The sequence below is a fragment of the Pongo abelii genome, chromosome 21 (assembly GCF_028885655.2).
Source record: "Pongo abelii isolate AG06213 chromosome 21, NHGRI_mPonAbe1-v2.0_pri, whole genome shotgun sequence".
Lineage (NCBI taxonomy): Eukaryota > Metazoa > Chordata > Mammalia > Primates > Hominidae > Pongo > Pongo abelii.
This window is the reverse complement of record NC_072006.2, coordinates 42,787,252-42,807,032: the sequence shown is the minus strand read 5'-3', so window position 1 is coordinate 42,807,032 and position 19,781 is coordinate 42,787,252. Positions and strand designations below refer to the sequence as shown.

General features: G+C 48.6%; 1 protein-coding gene across 1 annotated transcript in view; it reads right to left on the bottom strand.

The window, feature by feature from the left end:
- ARHGAP40 (Rho GTPase activating protein 40) overlaps positions 1-19,781 on the bottom strand; it is a 51,142-nt gene that overhangs the window by 16,741 nt on the left and 14,620 nt on the right. Inside the window, exons 2-6 of the mRNA XM_054541786.1 lie at positions 12,892-13,091; positions 9,281-9,477; positions 6,318-6,393; positions 5,676-5,824; positions 521-686 (exon numbers count right to left, since the gene is read on the bottom strand). Of these exons, the coding sequence (XP_054397761.1) occupies positions 521-686; positions 5,676-5,824; positions 6,318-6,393; positions 9,281-9,477; positions 12,892-13,091 (788 nt within the window). The remainder of the gene's footprint in view (positions 1-520; positions 687-5,675; positions 5,825-6,317; positions 6,394-9,280; positions 9,478-12,891; positions 13,092-19,781) is intronic.

Sequence of the window (19,781 nt, the reverse complement as noted above, 5' to 3'; positions counted from 1 at the left end):
AAAAGTGCTTTTCTGAATTATATTTTTTCCTTTTTGTATTTTACTCTATTTCACAAATTTCCCACAATGAGCAGGAATTGTTTACATATGCAGAAAAAAGAATGTAAACAGAAGGAATATAGAAGCTGAGCATGCTGGCCAGGAGTGGTGGCTCACAACCTGTAATCCCAGCACTTTGGGAGGCCGAGGCAGGCGGATCATGAGGTCAAGAGACCAAGACCATCCTGGCCAACATGGTGAAACCCCGTCTCTACTAAAAATACAAAAATTAGCTCGGCATGGTGGTACGCACCTGTAGTCTCAGCTACTTGGGTGGCTGAGGCAAGAGAATTGCTTGAACCCGGAAGGCGGTGGTTGCAGTGAGCCGAGATCGCACCACTGCACTCCAGCCTGGTGACAGAGCGAGACTCCGTCTCAAAAAAAAAAAAAAAAAGCTGAGCATCTCTTGCTGGGAGAGTCCGTGTGCAGCTCCCTATGAGGACTGTGGCCACAGGGCTTTCCCTGGGCCAGGGCTGCTCACCTGCTGCTTTCCACTTCCCCGCCTTGCTCCTCTTCAGGTCCAAGCCGAGGACGTCACAGAGCGCGGTCAGCTCTATGAGGGCCAGAGAAGGTACCTTCCTCATATCCTGCAGGGACAAGTCTCCTATCCTCGTCACGCCAAGTCTGCCTTTGGGGATGGTAAACTTCTATTAATAGAGAGGGAAGTAAAGACAATTTGTCAGGCTATGTGTCTGATGTGTATTTTGGGGCTCTCCCATCTCCTCCAGGCATTTAGGCAGAAGGAAGAGCAGCGTGGATAAGAGCGAGCACTCAGGAGTCCATCCTCAAGTCAAGTCCAAGCTCCACCTCTTGCAAACGGAGTGACATTCTAAGCCTCTGATTCTCCATCCATAATCATAAAATAGAGCCTACCTCAGAAGGTTTTTGCATGTTTGATTGTGTTTTTATTTGGAGACACGGTCTTGCTCTGTTGCCCAAGCTGGCGTACAGTGGCATGAACACTGCTCACTGCAGCCCCGACCTCCTGGGCTCAGTTGATCCTCTTGCCTCAGCCTCCTGAGTAGCTGGGACTACAGGTGTGCACCTTGACACCCGGCTAATCTTTGTATTTTTTGTAGAGACAGGGTTTCTCTACGTTTCCCAGGCTGGTCTCAAACACCTGGGCTCAAGCGATTCTCCCACCTCAGCCTCCCAAAGTGCTGGAATTACAAGCATGAGCCACCGCAACAGCCTCATAAAATTTTAGTGGGAGCAAATGACCTAATGGATATAAAGTGCTTGGCACAGTCCCAAGCACACAGCGAAGCCCCAAGAAACAGAAACTGTTTTCACTGCCTGCCCTCCCACAAGAGGACCTGGAACAGAGGGATCACCCCATGGGCTTCTTATTATTGCTTCTACTCTGGTCCTTTGTTCCTCTGCCTCACCGGGTCTGTCCCCAGCCTTGGCCATATCACCCGCAGAAATAAAGAATGCTCAACCGTGCCATCTAGAGGCCACCTTGGGGATCTGCAGGCAGCTCCAGGCTTTCCTGCCGCCCAAGGTCAGAGAAGGCAAGCAGGAGGGCCAGGCTTGCTCAGCACTCCCTGGAGGGCATGGCCGGACCACTTCCCAGTGCCCCTTTTGAGTGCTCAAAGGGAAAGAAATAGTAATTGATGTTTATAATACAGCCTAGTGCTTGTGGCATGGGCTATGGAGTCACATTCCCCAGGGTTCAAATCCTGACTTTATCTGTGAGTGCACGCAAATAATTTTACCTGTGTGTTCATCTGCAAAATGGAAGTGATAACAGTATCTACTTCACAAGACTGTTGGTGAGATTAAATTCAATAAAGTGTATGAAACATGGTGCCTGACACATAGTGAGTACTCAATACTTATTACTACTTTTTAGTTTATTAACACAATTATCACCAACTTAATAGAATGAAATTAAATCAAATATGTGAAGTACTTGGCATAATGCTTAGTGTGTGGTAAAAGATCAATATGTGATATCTTTAGCATTATTATTATTATTCAGAGGAGAGTCTTACTCTGTCACCCAGACTGCAGTGCAGGGGTACAATCACAGCTCACTGTAAGCTTGAACTCCTGGGCTCAAGTGATCCTCCTGCCCCAGCCTCCTGAGTACCTAAGAGTATGAGCACACACCACCACATCCAACTATTTTTTTTTTTTTTTTTTTGAGACGGAGTCTCACTCTGCCACACAGGCTGGAGTGCAGTGGCATGATCTCTGCTCACTACAATCTCTGTCTCCCAGGTTCAAGCAATTCTCCTGCCTCAGCCTCCCAAGTAGCTGGGATTATAGTTGTGCACCACCACACCCAGCTAACTTTTGTATTTTTAGTAGGGATGGGGTTTCACCATGTTGGCCCAGCTGGTCTCAAACTCCTGACCTCAAGTGATCTGCCTGCCTCAGCCTCCCAAAGTGCTTGGATTACAGGCATGAGCCACCGTGCCTGGCCCACACCCAATTATCTTAAAAATTTTTTTGTAGAGATGGGGTCTTGCTATGTTGCCCAGGCTAGTCTCAAATTTCTGGCCTCAAGTGATCCTCCCAACTCGGCCTTCCAAAGTGCTGGGATTACAGGTGTGCGCCACCATGCCTGGCCCTTTAGCATGATTAATTATTATCATCATTCATAATTTGATGGAGAAACACTGTCAAAGAAAAAGACAAGATAATGTTGAATATTAATTATCTCTGATGTTTTAGAAATAGAAACTCATTATTAAAAAATTTTGGGCCAGGCGCGGTGGTTCATGCCTGTAATCCCAGCACTTTGGGAGGCCGAGGTGGGTGGATCACGAAGTCAGGAGATTGAGACCATCCTGGCTAACACGGTAAAACCCCATCTCTACTAAATACACAAAAAATTAGCCAGGCATGGTGGCGGGCGCCTGTAGTCCCAGCTATTCGGGGGCTGAGGCAGGAGAATGGCATGAACCCAAGGGGCGGAGCTTGCAGTGAGCCAAGATTGCACCACTGCACTCCAGCCTGGGCAGATTGCACCACTGCCCTCCAGCCATCTCAAAAAAAAAAAATTTAGGCCGGGTGCGGTGGCTCATGCCTGTAATCCTAACACTTTGGGAGCCTGAGGCGGGCAGATCACCTGAGATCAGGAGTTCGAGACCAGCCTGGCCAACATGGAGAAACCCTGTCTCTACTAAAAATACAAAAATTAGCTGGGTGTGGTAGCACGTGCCTGTAGTCCCAGCTACTTGGGAGGCAGAGGCACAACAATCACTTGAACATCGGAGGTGGAGGTTGTAGTGAGCTGAGGTTTCACCACTGCACTCCAGCCTGGGCAACAGAGTGAGACTGTTTCAAAAAAGAAAAAATTAAATAAATAAATATAAATGTTATTTGATGTACTATGATTAATGGAAAATATTATCACTAAGAGAAACTAGGTGTAGAGTACGTGGAAGTTCTGTTTTTGCAACTTGTTGCGGACCTAAGAAAATTCCATTTGAATGAGTGAAAGTACTCTCACATTGGAATAGAGGCTACTGTAGGGGGTGGGGCTGGTTTCCTAAGCAGTAGAGAGTGGTGATCAGTTGGGAAGGCTCCGGGGTCAGGCTGCCAGGTGTTCCTGTCCTGGCCTTTGTGGGAGCCAATTCTGTCACTTCTCCTCTCTGAGCACCGTGATATGGTTTGGCTATGTCCCCCGCCAAATCTCATCTTGAATTCCCATGTGTTGTGGGAGAGGCCCTGTGGGAGGTAATTGAATCACGGGGGCAGGTCTTTCCCGGGCTGTTCTCGTGATAGTGAATAAGTCTTACGAGATCTGATGGTTTTAAAAAGGGGAGATTCCATGCATAAGCTCTCTTCTCTTGTCTGCTGCCACATGAGACGTGCCTTTCACCTTCCACCATGATTGTGAGGCCTCCCTGCCACGTGGAACTGTAAGTCCATTAAACCCCTTTCATGCCTTTATCAGCAGTGTAAAAACAGACTAACATATGCCACTTCTCTCTTTTTTTTTTTTTTAGGTCTTGCTCTGTGGCCCAGGCTGGAGAGCAGTGGTGCAATCATAGCTCACTGCAGCTTCAACCTCCAGGTGCAAGTGATCCTCCTGCCTCAGCCTCCTAAGTGGCTAAGACTACAGGCCTGCACCATCACACCTGGCTATTTCAAAATTTTTTTTGTAGAGATGGGGTATTGTTATGTTGCCCAGGCTGGTCTCAAACTCCTAGACTCAGGCAGTCGTCTTGCCTTGGCCTCCCAAATTGCTGGGATTACAGGCGTGAGCCACTGTGCCCGACCCTACTTCTCTCTTTTTCTATCATACAGTCAGGGAGCAATGAGGGCACTGGAAGCCTTGGGAACAATGCCCTGGGCCAGGGCAGCTCTCAGTAAAATGTTACCTAAGATTGCATCGACTGCATCATCACGTGGTCAAAGAAGAAACACTTCCTTTAGTAATAGAGGGACTGTGAAAGACTGTATTTACTCCATGAGAGAAGTCAGAATAGTGGTTATCCTGCAGGGAAAGGAATTACCTGGGAAGGGCATGGGGGAGCTCAGCGGGTGGTTGGGTAGGAAGTTTCTTTCTTTCTTTCTTTTTCCATATTACAAGCCATCAAGCAAGGGAGGAAGTTTCTGTACTGATTTGGTGGTATTTACACAGGCATACACACCAAGCTGTACATGGTAAATATCTGTGCACTTAACAGCGAGTTATAGTTCAATCTTTAAAAACCTAACTATCAATGATTACATCCTATTTGGAAGGAACTATGCTGGGATAACTGAGTATTTTGGGAAAAAAGAACGGCCAGGTGCAGTGGCTCACACCTGTAATCCCAGCACTTTGGGAGGCTAAGGCTGGAGGATTGCTTGGGCCCAGGAATTTGAGACCAGCCTGGGCAATGTAGGAAGAACCTAACTCTAAAAAAATTTTAAAAATTAGCTGGGCATGGTGGCATGCAACTGTAGTCCTAGCTACTTGAGAGGCTGAGGTGTAAGGATAGCTTGAGCCTGGGAGGTTGAGGCTGCAGTGAGCTGGGATAGCACCACTGCACTCCCGCCTGGGTGACAGAGTGAGACCTTGTCTCAAAGAAAAAAAAAGAAGGAAAGAAAGGAAGAAGAGAAGGAAGGAAGGAAGGAAGAGAGGGAGGGAAGGAGGGAGGGAATGAGGGAGGGAAGGAGGGAGGAGAAAGAAAGAAAGGAAAGAAAGAAAAGAAAAGAGAGAAAGAAAAGAAGAAGAAAAAGAAAGAAAGGAAAGAAAGAAAGAGAAAGAAAGGAAAGAAAGAAAAAAGAAGGAGGAGGAGGAGAGAAGGGAGGGAGGGAGAGAGGGAGGAAACAACAGAACTAAAAGATTGGGTCTCTCTCTGTCACTCCAGGCACTAAAATTAATTTTAAAAGTAACTAGAAAAACATGTTGATGGACAGTTATGAGCTTGCTGGAGGAAGGAGGGCTTTCTAAGGATAAAAACAAAGAGCATGGAGACAATACTGACAGGACTGTTAGACTGTAAGCACCCTGCTCCCCAGTCTTGACACCCAGCAGTCACTCAGTAAATATTTGTGGTACGAATTAAATGAATGAATGATTCAACAACTTTTGTGCTGGATGCCTGTCAGTGCGGAAGGTGTGAAGAGATGGGTGCTGGTGCCTGAGCACAGGGGGACCTAGCCACCAGCCCTGTGGACAGCATCCTCACCGGTAGGGAACACTTGCCCCAGGCAGAGGTGCCTCCCCGGGATGGCCTGCTCCTCTGCAGGAGCACCGCAGCTTGTTCTGAGTAGGCAGAGTCCATGTTGAAGGCTTCTTCCCTCCCAGCCTGCTCCTGCAGCCCCCCAGGTTCTGCTGCTGCGGGGGGAAACAAAGCAGAAAGGCAGTGAGAACTGGCTGCCAGGAAGCAAGTGCTTGGGTTTGAGACTTAGGCCCTTAGTCCTAAGAAGTGATCTCCCAAGCTCAAGTTCAAAGCCCTGGGATCAAATCATTAGGTTTAGGGCTCAGGCTCATTGCCCAGGAAGTGATTTCCTAGCTATGGCCCATTGCCCCCAGGAAATGATTTCCTAGCTAAGACCCTCACTGCCCCAGGAAGTGATTTCCTGGCTAAGGCCAATTGCCCAGGAAGAGATTTTTCCCTTCTTGAGCCCCATGGGCCTGATGGCAACAGCTCACTTAAGGGCCCAACCTGTCCCCTCAGGGCTCCTCCCTACTGCCCTTGAGCAGGAAAGGCAGGGAGTCAGCAGGAAGGAGGAAATGCTGGGAGGTGTGCACATTCTCTTACTTCACAGAGCAGCCCTTTATGCAGCCTGGAGGATTCTCAGGGCCCTGGAGAATGAAGACCACTTACCTGGAGGAGACTTAGAGGCCCCGGAATTGAGCTGTGCCCCCTTCATACCGGAGTTCCCATTCTCTGACGACATTTTCTATGCAAATTACAGACACTGCCCAATTACTCATGTGGGAAGCCGACAATGCTCACACAACCCCGGAAGATAGGAGCCACCCACAACCCCTTTTCACAGATGGAGCCGCTGAAGCCCAGAGAGGCTGAGTTACTTGCCAAGGTCCCACAGCTGCTAAGTCGGGGAATGGGCACTGGGGCCCAAGTCTGGCTGGCTCCAAAGCCTGTGGTTTTAATCACTGTTATGCCACTTCAGAGGTGCTCCAAGAAAGATGATGCCCACAACCTATCAGGCTTCAAGTGTCAGCAGGATACACAGTGACAATAAAAAAGTATTTTGTGCCAGCCAGGCGCGGTGGCTCACGCCTGTAATCCCAGCACTTTGGGAGGCTGAGGCTGGCGGATCACAAGGTCAGGAGATAGAGACCATCCTGGCTAACACAGTGAAACCCCGTCTTTACTAAAAATACAAAAAATTAGCCGGGCATGGTGGCGGGCGCCTGTAGTCCCAGCTACTTGGGAGGCTGAGGCAGGAGAATGGCGTGAACCTGGGAGGCGGAGCTTGCAGTGAGCCAAGATCATGCCACTGCACTCCAGCCTGGCTGACAGAGCAAGGCTCAGTCTCAAAAAAAAAAAAAAAAAAAAAAAAAGGATTTTGTACTGATAATGAGGTAGGAGGTGAGACTTTGGCTGAAACAGGGAAGAGGCAAAAACACCTCTCCATAAGACATGCCCACAGTGCCATGACAGTTTACCATTGCCATGGCAACACCTGGAAATTACTGCCCCTTTTCTAGAAATTTCTGAATAACTCGCCCTTTAATTTGCATGTAATTAAAAGGCAGAACTGCTTCTGAGCTGCTGCTCTGGACACACTGCCTATGGGCTGGCCCTGCCCCTGAGCTGCTGCTCTGGACATGCTGCCTACAGGCTGGCCCTGCCCCTGAGCTGCTGCTCTGGACACACTGCCTATCGGGTGGTCCTGCCCCTGAGCTGCCGCTCTGGACACACGGCCTATAGGGTGGCCCTGCCCTGCAGCAGCAGTCACGCCACTGGATCACTGCCGCCTCCATAAAGTTGTTTTCTTCTACCACCAGCTCACTCTTGAATTCTTTTCTGAGTGAAACCAAAAGCTTCCAGAGCTCATCCCCAATTTAGGGGCTTGCCTGCCCTGCATCAATAACAATTATATAGAAAGAACCTAGGCTTTCAGGCTCACCCCAGGACACACAGTGGCAACAGGCATATGTGCAGTGGCACGCATGGGAGATGAAGACCTACATGCAACACAGGGACATAGTGGACGGCAGGGAGGCATACGTGTGCAAGCCAATGCACTCTAAATACACACACACCTACACACACAACACACACCAACACACACCCCAACACACCCAACACAAACACCAACACACACACCAACACACACACCAACACACCCAACACACACACCAACACACCCAACACACACACCAACACACACACCAACACACACACCAACACACCCAACACACACACCAACCCACACACACCAACCCACACAACATACACACCAACACACACCCCCAAAACACACACACCAACACACACACCAACACACACACCAACACACACACCCCAACACACACCCCAACACATACCCCAACACACACACACCAACACACACCAACACACACACCAACACACACACCCCAACACACACCCCAACACACACACAACACACACACACCAACACACACAACACACACAACACACACACCAACACACACAACACACACACCAACACACACAACACACACACCAACACACACCAACACACACCAACACACACACCACACACACCAACACACACAACACACACCAACACACACAACACACACCAACACACACACCAACACACACAACACACACACCAACACACAAACACACAACACACACCAACACACACAACACACACACCAACACACAACACACACCAACACATACACCAACACACACACACCAACACACAGACCAACACCCACACACCAACACACACATCAACACGCACACTCCAACACACAACACACAACATGCACACACTAACACACACATATTCCAACACACACACCAACACACACACCAAAGCACACACACCAACGCACATACCACCACCCACACACCAACACACACACCAACACAACCCCAACACACACACCAACACACACACCCAACACACCCAACACACCCCAACACACACACACCCACACAGACAGCAACACACACCAACACATACACCAACACATACCACCACCCACACACCAACACACCCCTACACACACCCCCAACACACACAAACACCCACACACACCAACATACACACACCCCAAAACACATACACCAACATACACACCAACACACATACCAACACACACCCACACACACCCCAACACACACACCAACACACACACACCAACATACACATACACCAACATACACACCAACACACACACCCCCAACACACACACACACCCCAACACACAACACACACACCCCCAACACACATACCCCAACACACACCACACACACACACCCCCAACACAGACACCAACACACACCAACACACATACCAACACCCACACACCAACACACACATCAACACGCACATCCCAACACACATCAACACACACCAACACGCACACACTAACACACACATATTCCAACACACACACCAACACACACCAAAGCACACACACCAAAACACATCAACACACACACCAACACACATACCAACACCCACACACCAACACACACACACACATACACACACCAACACAGCCCTTCAGCAGGATCACTGCATCTCTCAGGCTGTGGTGGCAGCACAGAGATCCCAGTCAGACCGGGCCTGCAATGACCCATATGCCACTTACCCCTGAATTGAAGACCCCAAAGACATCCCTGACATCTCTGACAGGTGTCTTGTGTTGTCTTCGCACTGAGCGAGCATAGATGTCCAGCCGGCGGCACACAGCGGCCACCTGGGTCTGTGTCAGGGTGGACAAGCCCAGGCCACCAAGAAGGCCCGACAGGCCTGTGTCCTGCAGCCACAGGGATTCAGCTTCCCCTTCTGCCAACAGAAGTAGAACCCAGATGAACACACACAGCTCTGCACTCGGCCACACATGCTAACCAAAGTTCTGCATAGAAGCACACACTCACCTGGACACAGGAGTTTCTGCATTTCTGATTGTGAAACCTATTAACACCAACCAGACTCTTTGGGGGAGAAGATCTAATGAGCCTTCTGAGAATTGGGGGCGGGGTGGGGGTACTGATGGCATTACCTAGTGTATGGATGTCAACCCATAACATAGCAATCCCTGGAAAACAGAGCTGGCTGAATGGCCCTGCATGTTCAGATTTTGGACCCACTTCTCTCCAAAGTAATGAACCCACTTCTCCAAAATCTGGCAGAGACCACCACAGGGTCACATGGTGTCCCCTTGGGAAGCTGGTGCTGGGTGTTGATGTCCCTTTGGAAAGTCCTCCATATTCAAGACCTTATTTGTGTTGGAATTGTCCCCTCGACTTGCTTCCTAAGGAAACTGTCATAGTCCCATAGCAAAACCATTCACTGGAATGGGAGGGTGTGCTGAGACTTCAGGATCTCGGGTCCTACCTCCAGGGATTCTGCTCCAGGAGTTCAGGCCCTGGGCCTGAGAATCTGCACTTGGAATGTCTTCCTCAGATTATTCTAATGCAATAGGGTCTTCAGACCACACTTGAGAAACACTGGCCTTATCGTGGGGAAAATGGACAAGAGCTCGTACTGGAAGTTGAACACATGTAAGAGAGGATTGGTAGGGTGTACAGTTGTACCCAGTGTTGAACAAGTTAGTCAACAAGGTAATAATTGTTTTAAAAACTCAAACAAAGCTGCTTTTATGGCAGCCTGGGTTTTGCAAATAATCCAAGTCTTCCCCCAACACTTTCCCTGCACTCGGGAACCAGAACAGATGCCTCCAGGGCAGCTGCAACGTTGTGGGTCCATTCCTGACTTGTGCTGGCTGGTGGAGCTACTGATTCTATCATGATATCAGACATTTTTTTGTCTGTACAGGATCCTTTCAATGAGCCACTGTTTCTTGAAATGTAGGCATTCACCTACCACCTTTATAATTTTTATCTGTATCTAATTATCCCTGTAAAATTCCTTACCAAATATATCCCCTTAATCATGGGCTACATTTTTTACTAAAACACATCTATTTTAAAAGGAAACAAGATCCCCACCATAAATGGAGCATCCAACATCACCTGCCATGAGTAGACATTGATGGGAAAAATAAATTATTAACAATCCCTCTGGTTCAAGTTGGTGTCTGAATAAAAAGAAAAGATGGCCGGGCACGGTGGCTCATGCCTGTAATCCCAGCCCTTTGGGAGGCCAAGGTGGGCAGATCACCTGAGATCAGGAGTTCAAGACCAGCCTGGCCAACATGGCGAAACCCCATCTCTACTAAAAACACGAAAATTAGACGGGTGTGGTGGTGAATGCCAGTAGTCCCAACTACTTGGGAGGCTGAGGTAGGAGAATCGCTTGAACCCAGGAGATGGAGGTTGCAGTGGGCTGAGATTGTGCTACTGCACCCCAGCCTGGGTGACAGAGTGAAACTCCGTTTCAAAAATTAAATAAATAAATGAAAAGAAAGGAAAAAAAAACCAGTCTTGGCTCCATGCCACTCAGGATCCCTCAGCCCTGTGAGTCTGAAAAAGCTGCTGTGTTTATTTAGTTGCTCAAAGTGACTTCTCTCTGACCCACTCTGACTCCACTCCCTGTGTATTGTTGGAAATTAGATTGCTGGCCACATCATGATGCCAGAGAGGCCACATGGAGGACCTCCTATACAGGGCATCTCCTGAAACTACTTCTAGTGTAACCAGGGATTTTTTTACCTTCACACTTGGAGGCACTGCATGTGACTATTAGGCCCTTAGGATGTCTGCATCACCACATGGTCTGTTTTGCCAACCAGGGGCAAGCCCAGCTGAATTACACGCCAAACCAGGAAGGGTTCCATGTGGAGCCCTTTCATTCCCTCATCTGCTGAACAAGTAAAGATGGAGGACGGGAATGTGCTTGGCTCTGTTCTAGGCACTGTGGACACAGCAGTGAAAAGGGCCAATGATGTCCCTGGCCTCATGGAAGTTACATTCTAGTGGGGGTCACAGACACATGCACAGTGAAGTGCACTAGGTAAAGTCAGGCAGTGATCATTGCTGCAGCAACGAACAGAGTAGGGCAGGGGCTAGAGAGTGATGGGGCAGGTGTGCTATTTTATGTAGGGAAGCTGGTAAATACCTCTCTGAGGAGGTAACATTTGAGCCCAGTCCTGACTGGAGAGAACAAGCCATGCAGATGCCTGGGGCAAGAGCATTTGAGGCCAAGGGAGCAGAGAGGACAAAGGACTTGAGGCAGGAAAGTGCTTTTAGGGTCAAGGACCAGCAAGAAGGCCTGAGGACAGAAGTAGAGTGACAGCCAGTCAGGGTGGGAGGGGAAGAGGCAGAGAAGAGGCACGAAGCCAATTATGTAAAGCCTGGTAAGTTATGATCTGGTGGCTTTATTACATGTCCCCAAATTCTTTGACTCTCACCCCATCAAGGGGTGGAGTCTAATTCCCCTCCCCTTGAACATAGCTGCATGCAGGGTAACAGAATGCAGAAGAAGCAACATTGTCTTTCTTCTAAAGCTGGGTCATAAGCAGCAAGACAGCTTCTACCCAGCTCTCTCTCTTGGTCTTGTGCTTAGAACCCAGCCGCCATGCTGTAAGGAAGCCCAGGCCACATGTGGAGGCCTCATGCAGGTATTCCAGATGATAATCCCAGATGAGGCTCCCTGATGGTCACATCCACCACCAGGCACATAGATGAGAAATCTTTTGAGATGACTCCAGCCCCAGCTACCATTTGATTGTAACTGCATGAGAGGCCCTGAGCAAGAACCACCTAGCTGAGCCCACTCAACCCCTCCAACAGTGATGTATAGAAATAGTCATAATAATTGATTATTGCTGCATTATGCTGCTAAGCTTGAGGTGGTTTGTTACATAGTAGTAGATAATAGGGACACATAATTGTCTATTATTCTGAGATAAATGGAGAGATATTTGAGGATTTAGAGCAGAGGGCTTAGAATTTCCCTAGAACGTTAGCTCTGTATATAAGAGACTGTTTTGTGTTCATTGTGCCTAAACAGTGCCTGGCACATAATAGGCACTCAAAAAATATTTCCTGAAGGACTTACTCTAAGGAGGGACATAATCTAATTTACATTACTAAAAGATCGTCTTGACTATTGCATGGAGAACAGACAGTAAGGATCACAGGTGAAGCAGGGAGAGCAGTGAAGAGGATACTGCACCAGTCCAGGCAACAGAGAAAATGCTGTCATGTTCTGGTTCACATCTGGATCCTCTCACATTTCTCTGCCTGGAATCAAGCCCTCCCACCACCCCTACAGGCCCCCGCCAGGGTCTCTCACCCTCTGGAAGCTGGCCTTCATTCCCGCCACTGTCTTCTTCCCTCAGCTCATCTCTCTGTTGGATCTGTTCCACCTCCATCCAAAAGCCATCCATGCTGGAGCTCTCCACTCCAGTGGAACAGCCAGCAGAGCCAGCAGGGTGTAGTCGCAGGAGATTCTTCTGGGGAAGCTGATCCATTCCGCCTGAGGAGGGGCCAGAGCTGTAGCAAGTGGGGAAGGTGCAGGGAGGTCAGCAAGTCTCTGCTTATGATGGGGGTTGTGCTGAGGCTTGTGGCTCTCCAGAAATCAGCCTGGGGCCCCTGGGGGCTAAGCAAGCTTCCTAGGCATGTTTCTCAGGGTGATCTCAGCAAATTGACTGGTGACCCATCACCCCTGCGGGATCCTTGGAAACCAGCAATGCTGCAGGGGACAGAGCAGGGCCAGACTGCTCTGCTTGCTTCCACCTTCTTGGTCGAGGCGAACAGTCTTGGACATATCTATGGTAAAGGCAGCATTCCCAAGAGGGGATTAAACACCAGGACAGGCGAGGAAATGACAGGGCAGTGTCTCGCGGATCTCACTGAATTTTTACCCAGACAGTCTCCTGTCTCTTTCCCTCACACCTCCTCCTTTGTGAGTCTGGCTGTCAAGCCCTGGTTTTCCTGTTTGTGTCACAGGAGCACCTCATCTCCTCCCCTCTCCCAGCCAGCTTTGAACAGAGCAAGTACCTGATCACAGAGGTGCTATACATCACTGAGCCAATCTCATTCTCTCAAGGTGTTGAACCAAGGGCAGAGGGGTCAGTATCAGGCACGTGAACTGGAAGCTGTGTGGGGCTGGAGGGGCTGGAGTGGCCAGTCTTCCAAAAGAAGCAGAGAGGAGACCCTCTGCAGGCATGGAGGGATGTGGGGTAACCTAAGCTTGATTTTCCAGGTCCCAGTTGCAGCCTCTCATGATCCAGGCTATGTGGTTTACCCCTAGAGCCCTGACTCCCACATCCTTCCCTTTAATCCCCCTCTTCTTCCCAAGCTACACTCAATGAATTTCTGCTTCATGCAATCAAAGAATCTCAGGGTAAGACAGTGCAAGTCTCCTGGTCCATATAAATGAAGTCCAGGACTTCAGATGAGCTTAGGGACAAAATGTCTCTGTTGCTGGCCCAAATCCTTGAGAAATGGTAGGGTTGGTCATAATGGCAAAAATACTAGACTGGAATCACCTAGACCCTGACACATGCCAGTAAATAGACCATAAACTACCCCTGCCAGAAGAGAGGGAAGAAATGCATTTCCCCAGTTTCCTCAAATGGGAAAAATGTATATTCTGCAAGTTCTATAGATATTTAAGCTCCCATGTGGAAACCAACAAAAGGCAAAGAAAACCAATAAACATAGGTGGTTTGAACTGCCCTATTAAAAAACAAGACTCATTTGGATTAAAAAGGAAAAGTCATCCACATGCTGCATTTAAAAAAAAAAAAAATATATATATATATATGCTTTTCTGTGTTTGTTTGTTTGTTTGTTTTTGTTTTTTGAGGCAAGGTCTGGTTCTATGGCCCAGGCTGGAGTGCAGTGGCGCGATATGACTCACGGCAACCTCCGCCTCCCAGGCTCAAGCCATCCTCCCACCTCGGAATCCTGAGTAGCTGGGACTACAGGCACACACGACCATGCCTGGCTACTTTTTGCATTTTTTGTAGAGATGGGGTTTTTGCCATGTTACCCAGGCTGTTCTCGAACTCCTGGGCTCAAGCAATCCGCCTGCCTTGGCCTCCTAAAGTACTGGGATTACAGGAATAAGCCACTGAGACCGGCCTTAAAATATATTTTTGTTAGCTATATTTTCCATTATAAAATCAATATGCAGTTATTGTAAAAATTCCCAGCAATGCAGAAGTGAGCAAAGTAGAAAATCAGTCATTCTCCTGAGGCTATGACCACGTTTTCCGTGCTAACACTTTGGTGTGCAGACATCTCATGTTTCTCCCCAGGCATATTTAACCTAAAGGCAGGCACTCTCTTCTTCACTCAGGGGACATCGTTTTGGGCTCATGTCAGCCAAGACACAGAACTCAAGTCCTCCACCAGCCCCACAAGAGTCCCATGCACACTAAGCATTTGATAGCTCTTTGCTGAGGAGCTGGATGCTCACAGGAAGGTCCCCCACACAGTGAATTTATTTGAAATATCCCCATTTCTTTTTGATGGAGATTTGGGTTGTTTCTATTCATCAATATCACAAATAATACCATCTGTTACCTTTGCTCCTTTGTACAGCAGAAGAGAATCCTAGAAGTAGAATTGCCGAATCAAAGGGTTTGTGAACTCTTGCCACATTGCCTCTAAAAAAGGACTATTTTATTGGATGTTTGTTTGTTTGTTTTGACTTTACCCCTGCTGCCTGCTTAGCCCCCGTCTTGTGGGATCCCATCCCCTGGAGTCCTTGAAGCTGTATTTTGCCCTCAGCCTATGACCTCACTCACTGTTGTCCCCCCAGTTTCTGGAGGTGTAATCCAGGACCTAGGGCCGGCTCCATGGATGTGCGACCTGTGCAGTCACACAGGGCCCGGGTTTGGAAGCAGCCCACACTTGGTTCAGAGATCTGCTGTCACCATCTCAAAATTCTTAACAATGTTTGAATGAGGGACCCATGTTCTTTCTGCACATGGCCTTTCCGGCCAGGATTTTACCGTAGACCCCGGCTTGTGGCTTCCTCCCAAGCGTCCTGCCCACACAGAGCTCAACTCCGAGTCCCAAACAACTCCATCCTGAAACAGACTCAAAATGTGGTAAAGCAAAGAAACCTCCAGTCAGCCAGATCCTGAAGGAAGGGACAGGGCACAACCTCCTGGCAATGGCTCCAGCATTTTTTGCACAGAGCAGAAGCTTCACTGGAGACCAAGTCCCAGTTAATTATAAAATTGGCTGTTCCGCTCTATTTATGGTTTTCAAGAAAACTGCTAGTCAGTGCCTCCTGCGAATCTGTTTGGCACCCCATGCTGGGGGCACAGCTCCGTTTCTTTGGTTGCTTTGCGATTCGCTTTGAAATTACCAGCATCTGTGTGCTTTCGTGACAATTTGAAAACTGCAGCGACTAAACCCAAGCAAAATTGTCAACACTATCACCATTTGATAGCTAAGCAGTGAGGGGGCAGCAATTATTTCTTTGGAAGAACATTCTGAGGAGGTCAGAGAGGGGTACAGGAAAGAACGAAACAAAATGAAACACCCACAGTGCTAAAGGTGTCATTATTCCAACATCGCATTTTGCAGCATGGTGGTGAGTACCCCCCCTTCTAGGAAGAGAACGATAGGAAGAGGACACATCCACAAAAGGTGTTCAGAGCCTCACAAATACAGCTGATGTTTTGTTTGTTTTGTTTCCAGCGCTTTGTTGAGATATAGCGCATGCAGAAAAGTACGCAGGTCCTAAGTATACAGCACAGCCTCCAGTTGTAATTTGGTTTTTAAACCATTACCAAGTACTTACTACATGCCCAGTGACAAACATGTTCAAGCATCAGTTTATTTCTTTTTATTTTGAAAAAGGTCTTGCTCTGTCTCGAGGGCAATGGCGCGATCGTAGCTCACTGCTGCCTCAAAGTCTTGGGCTCAAGCGATGCTCCCACCTCAGCCCCCCCAGGTAGCTAGAATTATAGGCACATGTCACCATGCCCAGTTGATTTTTGATTTTGGTAGAGATGAGGTCTTGCTATGCTGCTCAGGCTGCCCTCAAATGCCTTGACTCCAGTGATCCTCCCAAAGTGCTGGAATTCCACATGTAAGCCATCCAGCCTGGCCAAACCCGGTGCTATTGTTTCCAATTTACAGACAAGGAAACAGACCCAACAGGATTGGGGGACCCACCCAGACTTGTCCCATTGGCAAGTGGCAAAGCCTGGATTTGAACCCAGGTTGCAAGCCCCAGTACCAGGGCACTTAACTGCCACACTAGATGATTTAGGGAGGCCCCAGGTATAAATGAAGTAATCTGAATGCATTTTTTCTTCCCCACTGTAGACACTGTGCCCCTCTCAGTGTTCCCTGTCTCATCAGATGGTTCCATCAAGCACTCTGAGAGCCACTCCTCACACCCTTTTTGGTGTCTCCACATCCCATGAACCCCTAATGAATTTTACCTTTCATACAACTCTTCTATCCACTAACTTCTGAACCACCACTGTGGTCCAAGCCACCATCACTTCTCGCCTGGACCACAGCCTCATCGCAGTGTTCCTATGTTTCTTCTAGATATCCTTCTCTGGTTTAGAAGGATCTTCCAAGCTCACAAAACTGGCCTTTCACCGCATCTAAGAATCCTCATGGTATCCCAGGATCCTGAGGATAAAATCCAAATGCCTTATGAAGGCATTGGACTGATCTGCCTACGCTTCTAGCCTCGTCTCACATACCTCCTTCTTCCCTCTGCCTGGAATGTCCTGTCTCAGACTCAAAGTCACTTCCTCAGACACAACTTTTCTCATCCCTAACCTGGATTATGTCTCTGCTATTTGCTTTTCCATAACACATTCATTTCTGTTGGAACTATTTCTTTCTTGGCTTCTCTATTCCTTGCTCTCTCCTCAGTACCTAGAACACTGCCGGGAATATAGTAGTTGTAGCGGATATCATGTATGGTCCCAAAATTCTTTTACAGTTCTCCCATGGGGAGGTGGGGCCTATGTCTCCTCCCCTTGAATCTGTCAGGCTGTGACAGCTTCAGCTAAGAGAACACAGCAGAGGTCAAGCGATGAGACTTCTCTGTCTGTCGTAGTGACAAGCTGATCCCACCTGGCTCTCTCACTCTCTGCTCGCTCCTTGGAATGGGTTGCTACGTTGAGAAGCTCAGGCCAAGTGCCAGGTCACATGCAGGTGCCCCAGTCAACAGCCCTAGCCAAACCTCACCCTTGAATCATTTGAGTGTAGGTGTCAGACACATGAGTGGAGAAACTTCCAGACAGATGGCTCCAGTCCCCAGCATGAAGTCACCCCCAGCCATTCAGTCTTCCCAGGTGATACCCCAGACTTCATGGAGCAGAGAGCAGGTATTCTTGCCTGCTCTGTCCAATTCCTTACCCATCGAATCCCTAAGCAGAATAAAATGATGGTTGTTATGTGCCACTAAACAATAGATAAACAGATTTGTAAATTTAGAAGTCAAGAACTTTGGGCCGGGCATGGTGGCTCACACCTGTAATCCCAGCACTTTGGGAGGCTGAGGCGGGTGAATCACGAGGTCAGGAGTTCAAGACCAGCCTGGCCAACATGGTGAAACCCCGTCTCTAGTAAAAAATACAAAAAATTAGTGGGCGTGGTGGCGGGCGCCTGGAATCTCAGCTACACAGGAGGCTGAGGCAAGAGAATCACTTGAACCTACGAAGCAGAGATTACAGTGAACCGAGATCGCGCCACTGCACTCCAGCCCAGGTAACAATGTGAGACTCTGTCTCAGAAAAAAAAAAAAAAAAGTCAAGAAATTTGGCTCTAGTGTCAACTGGGTTTGAATTTGAATCCTAGATTTGTTGTTTATTAGCAACGTCACCTTGGGGAGTCCCCAAACCTGGCTGGACCTTAGCTTCCTCATTTTAATATGAAGCTAACAGAGACTACCTGGGGCAGTGTAGTGTAAGAGCCAATTCACTTATTCAGCAAATGTTTATCGAGCCCTTACTATGGCCAGTTACTAGGAAGCTAATATACATAAGGTGCTTAGAATAGGAAGTCCTCAGTCAATGTTAGTTTGATCAATATATATTACTTCTGGGCTCTTCCTATCTGAGATTCAGACAGAGCAAGTGGCTCACCCAAGACTGCCCAGCCAGTGAGTGGCCTCTAGTCCCTGTCCTGCAGAGTGGTCACGGACTTACAAGCACAGACCATGGAAGAAATATATCCCTGCAGTGAGTCAGAGGGCCAGAGCCCTCACAGAGACTTAGAGTCTTCCTGAATGCAAAGCCCTTCTTGGGGGAAGGGCTTTTCCCCCCAGGTGGCCTGGAAGATGAGGCAGGGCCTGGAAGATGAGGCAGGGCCTAGAAGTCCTCGGCTCCCATCCAAGTTCCCTGCTCATGTTCTGTGCAGCTGTGGGCATGTCCCTTTTCCTCTATGGACCTCAGCTTCCAAGTCCGTAAAATGGGAAGACAGGGGTAGAGAAGAGGGCTTTGCAAGATGATCTTAGCGAGACTCTTGCCCATGAGGTCATAGCAGGCAGTGAGAATAATATGACAGTGGAGCAAAGGCCTTTCCCAAAGGGCAGGGCTACAGAAACCCATGCAAAGCTGAGAGCCACAAAAGCGAAAGTCTGCTCAGCGAAGCTGAGAGCCTGTTCAGGGAAGCCAAAAGCCAGCATGACCGAGGGAGCAAGAATGCGGGCCATCGGGATGAGCCGGTGGAGGTGGGGCTGAGCCTCCTCTCCAGCAGCCAAACCAGGTCAGTTCAGCCTGGACCTGCTGGAGCAGGGAGCGTGGCCTGGCTTTAGCAACCCAGCCAAGGGCTTCCCCCAAAAGTGGTGAATAGGGCTTTGGGGGCAGCCTTCAGTTCCACCGAATCTAGGAGGTGGAGGTTGCAGTGAGCCGAGACTGTGCCACTGCACTCCAGCTTGGGCAACAGCGTGAGACTCAGTCTCTAAATAAATAAATAAATAAATAAATAAATAAAAAGTTCCTCAAGCTCAGTACTAACAGCATGTCAGGAGGATGATTCTTTGCTGTGAAGGAGGGCTGTCCTGTGTATTGTAGTAAGTTTAGCAGCATCCCTGGCCTCTACCCACTAGACGCCAAAGCATCCCTCTCAGTTTTAACAATGACACATGTCTCCAGACCTTGCCAAATGTTCCCTGGGGAACACCATCATTCTGGCTGAGAAACACTGCTTAGCATGGATTAACTCATTTACTCTTCACAACTTCTTATT